Genomic DNA, 8,979 nt, shown 5'->3' with positions numbered 1-8,979 from the left:
TCACCAGCGCTTGCGCATCAGGAACCGCGGCCGCACCCCCAGCGTGGCCCACAGTTTGTTCTGCTGGTGTATCACCTCATAGCCTGCCTTGCGGTACAGCTGCACCGCAGGCTCATTGTCCTGGTACACATGCAGCAGTGCCTGCCGCTCGTTCCAAGCCGCCGCTGCCGCTTCGGCTGCCGCCAGAAGCGCTGCCGCCGCGCCGCGCCGCCGCCAGGTGGGCGCCACCACCATGCTGGCAATGTAGCAGTACCCCTCGGTGCCGGGATCCAGAAGCGCCAGCGTCTCCCGTTGCGCAATATAGGAAATCTCTACCACCCCAATTGGGCTCAATACATCTCTCGCGCTGCTCCCTTCGCTACTAGGTGCTGCCAGCTCAATGACCAGCGACACAAACATGTCGTCCGGGTTGAACTTGAGCTTCTTCAGCATCTCTGCAGCACGCAGGTGCGGCAGGACATCACAGGTATGCTCAGGTTCCGATGAGGTCCCCAGGGGCCGCCAAATCACACAACACATGGGTGACGGGGGTCATGCTCGGAACGATCCTCGGCGTCATACCGCCCAGCTGCGGCTCTTGAAGCTCACCACCTCTTCCCCAGGCTTTCCAACCATCAACATCAACCATGATCCAAATACAAACACAGAACAAATTCCCAACCCACCTGACAGCACCTCCGCCTCGAAGAAGCGCTTGGCCATGCCATCGAACATGGCAACCGGCGCCGCGGTGTGGAAGGCGTCAGTCTGCAGCGCCACCACACGCCGCACCTCTGCCACGCTGCCCTTGTCCAACGGTCGCACCACCCAGGTGCCGTCAGGTGATGTGTATTTCAGGTTTGCCAGTGCACTGGCAGCAGCGGAAGACGCGCAGCTGCTGCCGCTTGCCTCCGTGTCGGAGACCGTGGCCGCCACAGCGCAGCGCCGCCCGCCACTGCAGCTGGCACCTGCTGCCGGTGCTGGGTGGTCATGACGCCTGCGATGCTGTCTCCGGCCAAGGGCGAGGCGTTCACAGGCGGAGGTGGGCCAGGGCAGGGGGGGTGAAAGAAAGCCGTGGGTGGCGCCCGGGCGCACTGCTCCAGGCCGTAAGGCTGCCATCCTAGTGAGTTAAGCATCACTCTTTGACAGCAACAAAAATGATCATGTTGGCATGCTGGGCGTGCTATCCGGATTGATAGGACAGGATTGGAGCGCATCCAGCCCCAAAACACCCCTCGCCGGCGCTGTGCACGGCCATCAAGCCATCGCGTGCACTGGAGACGCAATCTGCCTCGACTGGGTGGCAGTGGGATAGGCTGGCAGTGTGAACTCTCAGGCCCACAACGTCTGTTGCCAACCACACGCCGCATCGCTCCCCAGCACCATGCAGCAGCTGGCAAGCTCCACTCATCTGAGGGGCAGAGGGCTGGCGAGCATGCCCGGCCAGTCCAGGCCCCTGAGGCTGGCCAGGAGGTAAGGCGTGGCCTCAACCAAGCTTGTAGAACGAGGCATGATCTCCCGGGCCGAAGCGCCATGGCGGAGTGACCGCCAGCAGCGCCGCAGGGCACGCCGTGTGGGCGCGGGGCTTGCACCGCGGTGGCGGCAGCCCCGACCTATGCCCAACCCAACCGCGCGGCATGCTGTTTGTGCAGACGCATGGCATCTGTGCGTGCCGAGGGGGATGGCGGCTTCTTTGGTGAGCCGCGCTGGCATCAGCAGAACAGTGCCCATGCTGGCGAGCGACATCGCAATGTGTCGCACGAGGGGAGCGAGGCTTTGGTCTCAGAGATGAGCAGAAGCGCTGCAAACAGCGCAGGCCGTGGCGGGGAATGTAATGTCGTGTCATCCTGCTGATGCGGAGTTGCACGCACTTTGCTGCCGGGCCTGCCTGCGCCCCTCGCCTGCAGGCTCATTTGCCAAGACCATCAAGAGCGGCACGCAGATCATCAGTCGTGACAATGGCAAGCCCGGCACGACCTCCAAGAAGGCTGGCACTGGCACAGTGCGACGTGGCCTGGGCCGCGGCGGCCCCGACCCTTTCACAGGTGCAGCCGGATCAGTTTGCATCTGTCGCGGTGTTGCTGTACGAGGTCTCATCTTGCTTGCTTTCTCACCCACTTTGCCCCACGCTTGTGCACTCCCACAGTGTTTGTGGCGGGCGCCACGGGACGCCTGGGTGCACGAATTGTGCGCGAGTTGCTTGGGCAGGGCTTCAAGGTGCGGGCCGGCGTGCGCAGCGCTGAGAAAGCCGAGAATTTCCTCTCTATCGCCTCCAGCTATGGCCTGCTCAGCAAGGAGGAGCTGGGACGCCTACAGGTGCGGCGCAGCCCTGCCATGTATGGAGCCCATGTGCGTTCAGGAGGGCTGTTGTGACAGCGCTGGCACAGTCGGCAGTCGCGCAGGTGCATATCTGAAATTGTTTTGCCTGCCGGCTTTCCCCGCTTAAAACCACCAATGCAGGTTGTGGCTTGCGATCTGGAGAAGCCCGACACCATTGCACCCGCCATCGGCAATGCTGCCAAGGTGCAGCGATCGAGCGGCGGGCTGCTGACTTGCTTTCTGTGCCTGGTGTGATGGGTCGCGTGCCACGCTGTGCCCTGCCTCTTCACTGTCGACCCGTCACTGCGTCCCCCTGCCCCGCCTGCTTGTGGAACCTGCAGGTGGTGTGCGCCGTGGGCGCATCTGAGAGCGAGCTGGGTGACTTGTCAGCGCCGCGCCGCATCGATGGCGATGGCGCAACCCGGCTGGTGCAGGCGGCGACCACTGCCGGAGTGGACCAGTTTGTCCTGGTGACGTCTCTGGGCACCGGCAAGATTGGCTTCCCTGCAGGTGTGCAGCATGGGAGGCTGTGGGTCGTCTCTCCGCCTCCAAGCAATTCCACCTGGGGCAGCATCCTGTGCCGTCTGTTCTACCGCGTTGCTGCCTCGCCGCGTCCTTGCCCTGTTCCCCACGTGCCTGTGCCGCACGCTTCCCCCTTCAGGCGTGCTCAACCTGTTTGGTGGCGTGCTGGTGTTCAAGCGCAAGGCTGAGGAGGCGCTGGAGGCCAGCGGCCTGCCCTATGTCATCGTGCGTCCGGGCGGCATGGAGCGGCCGCGAGACGACTACAAGCTGACCCACAACGTCAAGCTGGCCACTCGGGACAAGCTGTTTGGCGGGCAGGTGTCTCGCCTGCAGGTGGCGGAACTGGTGGCCGCCGCTGTGGCCAACCCTGAGCTGGCCGAGAACAAGGTGCTGGAGGTGGTGGCCGAGACGGCGGCGCCAATGCGCAGCTACGACGAGCTGCTCGCGGTGCACCCCGCAGGTGCGAGGTGGTGGGGCTGGGATTGGCGGCGTGCTGGAGCCGTGCTCACTGGGGTGGATTGCAAGCGGGCACCACGGCAATGCGCCGGCGCATCAGAAACAACGTGCCACACCAGCCAGAGTTTTGCCTTGCAGCTGCCAGCTTGTGATTGCCTCCAACATGCACCTCTGTCATGGAATGTGCAGAGGAGACCCAGGAAGAGCGTGAGGCGGCCCGCGAGGCAGCGGCCGAGCTGGAGATGGCGGTGGATGCAGCGGTGCAGCAGGTGCAATGCAGCTGCTGATATGGAGTCGTACATTGTTGCATCACGCACAATTGTCCTGCTCCTGCTGGCCCCAGCTGCGGGTCCTGGGCCTGCCTCTTACTTGCATTGCCATCCATCCCGCTGCTGCTGCGCTGCGCAGATTGCTGCTGCCGAGGAGTCGCTGTCGGAAATCAGGGAGAGCATCAAGGCCGCCACGTCAAAGGTGGGTGAGAGTTGATGGGGCTGATGTGACCCAGGCAGGCACGCACACAGGAAGACATGCATAGAGCCAATGTGCTGCCAAGGGTGCCTGCCTCACTTCAAGAGTTGGGAGAGGCCAAAGTATCAAGCTTTGCTGCATTCAACCCTGTGCGACTGCCTCCATTGCCAATTGCCGCTGCCTGCAGGCCACCTCTCTGCGGCAGCAGGAGCAGATTGTGCGCAAGGAGCAGTCCGAGGTGCTGAAGAAGGCAGAGCGTGCCGAGAAGGAGGTGGGTCTAGGATGCAGTTGGGAGTGTGGATTGCTCGGTGTTGACCCGCTAAATTACGCTGATGTGCGGTGCTCACCTCACCCTGCCCGCTGCCCTGCTGCCCTTGCCTGTCAACAGCTCGCAGCGTTGCGTGCTACAGCCGAGAAGAAGGCGCTGCTGGCGACCGCTGCTCGCGCAGTGGTGTCTGCCGCTCAGCAGGCCCAGCGTGACGGCCGCCTGCTGACCAACCAGGAGATTGCCGCCATCAAGTATGTTGCCAATCGTCAGGCAGCTGATGTGATGTAGCACCTGTTTCTGCGCTGTCCAGCCTTACCAGCTGCCCCATTGACCTAGGAGCTTGCCCTTTCTTGCCCCGACAATTTGCCTGACTGCAGGCGTGGCGTCCTCAACCCTCCCAAACCTGTGGAGAGCAAGCCGCCGGCGGCCCCGGCTGTCGGCGCTGCAGCAAGCCTGGGTGGCCTGTTCGGTGGCAAGCGTGTGCCGGCGGCTGTTGAGGAAGAGGAGGAGGAGGTGGTGGTGGAGTCGCCGCGCAGGACCAGCGGCCTGGGCGGCCTGTTTGGCAGCTTTGGTCGCAAGGTGGAGGAGGTTGTTGAGGAGGAGCAGGAGGAGGAGGAGGAAGAGGAGGAGGCACCTGCGTCCGCACCCAAGCCCGCATTTGGCCTGTTTGGCTTTGGCGCCAAGCCACAGGCCGTGGTGGTTGTTGAAGAGAGGGTCGTGGTGGAGGAGGAGGCACCTGCGCCTCCTGCAGCCAGGCAGCAGCAGCAGCCGGCATTGAGCTTCTTCGGCGGCAGCAAGGCGCAGCAGCAGGAGAAGGCAGTTGCGGCCGCTGTCACAGCGGCGGCGGCGGCGGCCAACAAGGCGGCGAATGAGGCTGCATCCAAGAAGGCGGCGGATGAGGCGACAGCCGCCAAGGCGGAGGCCGAGAAGGCAGCAGTGGCCAAGGCGGCGGCAGATGAGGTGGCAGCAAAGAAGGCAGCTGAAGAGGAGGCTGAGCTGCTGGCGCGCAGGGCAGAGGCGGCGGCCAAGCGGCAGGCAGAGGAGCAGGCGGCTGCTGCCCGGCTGGTGGCAGAGGCAGCGGCCAAGAAGGCTGCCGAGAACGAAGCCCGCAGGTGGGAATGCGAGTCCGTGAGAACAACAGAATGCAGCCCGCCCCCAGCATGTGCTGCTGATGCTGATTTGTGGGCAGCCAAACCGTGATTTTGCTGCTGTTTGCAGACAACACTGCCCTTTCTGTCCTAAACTTGTCGCCGCCTGGTCTGTTCCTTGACTGTGCGCAGGGCTGCCGCCAAAAAGGCTGCCGATGCGGCCACAGCCAAGGCTGAGGCCGAGCGAAAGGCGGCCAAGAAGGCTGCTGCTTCTGCAGCTGCCGCAGCAGTGGCTGCACCACCAGCGCGCAAGCCTGCCGACACGCCCGAAAACGTTGCCGAGGCGCGCGCCTGGATCGCCGCCTGGAAGGACAGACAGCAGGGCGGTGCCACCCAGCAGCAGGCGCAGCAGCAACCGGCAGCTGCAGCGGACAATGTGCCTGCCAATGTGGCAGAGGCGCGTGCCTGGATCGCGGCCTGGAAATCTAAACAGAACTGAATTGGAGTGACTGCAGCATGGAGGGCTGGTAGCACTGCCCAGGAGAAGCCCATTCGCGGCATGCCACTGCAATTTTTGTCTCGAGAAAAGAAGACTAGCCTGTTTCCTCCCCGCTTTGTTTTTGCCAACAAGCACGCATGAGATGAGTCCGTCTAATCCCTGCCGAGTCCGACTTTTTTGCTCGGGGGACCAACAAGATTGACGCCTCCCCCGAGCACAGACTCTTTTTCACCGTGTGGGCTGTTTGTGTGTGAGCGATGCATGGATGGCATCACCGATGCATGGCATCACCACCACTGACGAGGCTGAGATCGGAGGTGCTTGGGATTCACACACGGCCCAGCCTGAATGCCGCACGCTCTCAAAGGATGCCAAACCATCGCTGTAGAATATATTCTACAGATGAAACAGTATCATGCATGTCCCTCATCTTGAGGGTGTCGGGAAGCGGGAGCACTCAACAGCTCCTCTGGATACCAGGACTGTGGCGGTGAGGACACCGCTGGTGCCGCCCGCGCATTCTGCTTCTGCAGTAGGGGCACACCTGCCGGATGCAGGGTTTCAAGCAGCTGTGGGCCGGACTGGTGCCTGTGGTTGGTGAGGCACGCCCGGCAGCCAACCTTGGACCGCTCGGACCGCTTTGTCGTCCAGGACGGGTTGCAGGCGAACCTGCATGCCTTCAGGGGCAACGGCAGGCGCTTGCAAGAGCAAACCGCATCACTGGAGCCTAGGTAGGCGCCGCATGAGGAGCCGCCCGCCGTCCTGCCGCAGTACGTACGGCGGGCGCGCCTCCCAGATCTGCATGGCCAAGAAGGGAAACCAGGCCACCGCGGGCACCCCGATCGATGCTGGAGGGGCCTGCAAGCTGGCGCCGCACGTAGTTCGAAACCGGTCTGTGGCCGCCTCCTTGCTGGAGCAGGGGCAGGGCGAGGAGAGCCAGAAGCAGTTGGCTGCCGGAGCGGGCAAGAAGATGCGGCACAGGGACGGCCATAGGATGGAGCAAGTCTACAGGTGGGGGTGGGTGCCTAGCGAGGAGAACCATAGCGAGCGTGCAAAACCATAGCGAGCGTGCGGGAGGCTCCCGTGCAGCCTCGGCTCCCTAGCACATAACCAAGCGACAACCGCCGCCGCCACTGCTGCACCGCGGGTTGCCTGCCCAGGTGCCGCCCACTTGTGCCCCCTGACGTCCAGGTACCGTGGCATCGCCACTATAGCGGCCATCCCGGTGCTGCTCATTGCGGCAGTGCTGCTGCTCATGCCGCGGAGCTCGCCTTACGCCACCACCGAGTTCAGCCGCTCGCAGCCTTTCTCGCGCTCACACTTTGAGGACGGCAGCAAGGGCGGTGGTGGCAACGGCAGCGGCGGCGAGCGCTACGCCATTGTCATCGACGCCGGCAGCACAGGCAGCCGGGTGCACATCTTCAAGTTCCTGGACAAGGGCGGCAAGCTGGAGCTGCAGTTTGACAAGTTTGACCAGCTCAAGCCGGGGCTCAGCTCATACGCCGACGACCCACCCAAGGCGGCTCAGAGCCTGGCGCCGCTGCTGGAGCTGGCAGAGGCCACCATTCCCAAGGAGCAGCAGGCTGCCACATCCATCATGGTGGGCGCCACCGCCGGCCTGCGCCTGCTGCCTGATGGCAAGGCCGACATCATCCTAGAGGACGTGCGTGACTGGCTTCGCAAGCACCCCTTCAAGGTCAGGGTTGCGGGCAGGGTGGAGGGTGGCTGCCAGGGGGAACACCCACGTGGTACTGCTGCTCGAGGAGAATCATCGAGTCAGCAAACCTGCACGCCTTTGCACCAGGGACCTGCGCTGCCCTGCAGTGCTGTTGCCTGTGGACCTGCCTGCCACCATCATCCTGTCCCTTCCGCCCTGCTACCGGTCCCATCTGCAGTTCCAGGACAGCGACGTCAAAATTCTGAGCGGCGTAGACGAGGGCGCCTTTGCCTGGCTCACCCTCAATTATCTGCTGGGACGGCTGGGCGGCAGCGAGCAGGACACTGGTGGGTAGGCGGGCGCGGGTATCAGGTTATCTGGTTGTGGCGGGTATCAGCAGGTGGAAGCCAAGGTAGTGGGGTGATTGCAGCAGCTGCTGCGATGCCTGTTGTTACTCTATTTTCCTTCCACCTTACATCAACCTGCGCCGCTGCCTCTCCCCTCACCTGCCTCCGCCAGTGGCCTCCATCGACCTGGGCGGCGGCAGCGTGCAGGAGGCGTATGCGATGACGGCGGCAGAGGCCAAGGCGGCGCCCGACAAGCAGTATCTGACGGAGCTCAAGAGCGGCGGAAAGACTTACCATGTCTACGTGTACAGGTGCGGCTAGCTGCTTGGGTGACGGAGCCGCCACAGGCATTGTGAGAGCAGCTGACTGGCTTGCTGGTCGAGGAGAGTGGCTGCTGAAACGAAACCTGCAGATTGCAAGTGGGAGCAGTTTCTTGATTACTGGCTGCCCACTCTCCCTGCTGCTGCAGTTACCTGGGGTATGGCCTGATGGCGGGACGTGCCGCGGTGCTGAGCGAGGAGGGCATGGAGGAGGGGCACCCATGCGTGCCCACCGGCCACACTGGCACTTATGAGTACGCGGGGAAGACGATGCAGATGAAGGCGCACAAGGTGACCATCGCGATGTTCATTGTTGGGGCATGTGCTGCAGGGGAGATGATGAGTAACTTGATGAGTAACTTGACCAAGTCTGCCACCATGGCCACAGCGCTGTCCCCACGCACACTCTCGCCTAGCCAGTTCTCCTACACACTCACCTGGCGCTGCCTGCACCCCCGCTCGTCTGCAGGACGGCCCCTCCCAGGAGACGTGCGAGAAAGTGGTGCTGAGCGCGCTGAAGCACCAGGCCGAGTGCGGTGCACCCCAGCTGCAGTGCACCTTCAACGGCGCCTGGGGTGGGCCCCGCGTGCCCAAGGTCTTCTACATTTCATCTTACTTCTGGGACCGTGCCACCGATGCAGGTGAGGGCTCAGGGGAGGTAAGCAGCGGGCAGCGAGCCAGGCACAGCCTGACGCCTTCGTTGTGCCTCTGCACCCTGTCGCACAGGCCTGATCCGCGATGCCAAGGCCAACCAGCAGGACATCAAGCCCTCAGAGTTTGGCGGCCTGGCCGGCAAGGCCTGCTCCACCGCGCTGGCCGAGCTGGGCGCCGCCTTCCCCGCAATCGCCGACGAGGTGCGCCCCTTCTTCTGTCTGGACCTGGCGTACGCCCACACCCTGCTCACCAAGGGCTTCAAGATCCCGGAGGACGCATCCATCCAGCTAGTGAAGCGGGTGGAGTACAATGGCGACCTGATCGAGGCGGCCTGGCCGCTGGGCGCTGCCATCAACGCGTTGGGCTGAGACAGGTTGGGCGCCTGGCCCCGCGCAACTGGCC

General features: G+C 63.5%; 2 protein-coding genes across 2 annotated transcripts; one reads left to right on the top strand and one right to left on the bottom strand.

Moving 5' to 3' along the window:
* CHLNCDRAFT_133517 (hypothetical protein) lies at positions 1-971 on the bottom strand (the record flags this gene model as incomplete). Its single annotated transcript, XM_005851840.1, has 3 exons — positions 1-434; positions 666-786; positions 948-971. The coding sequence occupies 3 exons, from the start codon at positions 969-971 to the stop codon at positions 1-3; spliced, it is 579 nt and encodes a 192-aa protein (XP_005851902.1).
* A 1,144-nt stretch (positions 972-2,115) lies between these two features.
* CHLNCDRAFT_17399 (hypothetical protein) lies at positions 2,116-3,267 on the top strand (the record flags this gene model as incomplete). The annotated part of the gene is made up of 3 exons (XM_005852171.1): positions 2,116-2,328; positions 2,640-2,808; positions 2,960-3,267. Coding segments are annotated over 3 exons (690 nt in total), but the record flags the coding sequence as incomplete, so codon positions are not given.
* Positions 3,268-8,979: the final 5,712 nt, after the last annotated feature.

Source organism: Chlorella variabilis (assembly GCF_000147415.1).
Source record: "Chlorella variabilis unplaced genomic scaffold CHLNCscaffold_1, whole genome shotgun sequence".
In the NCBI taxonomy this organism is placed as follows: Eukaryota; Viridiplantae; Chlorophyta; class Trebouxiophyceae; order Chlorellales; family Chlorellaceae; genus Chlorella; species Chlorella variabilis.
This window is presented reverse-complemented; position numbering and strand designations above follow the sequence as displayed.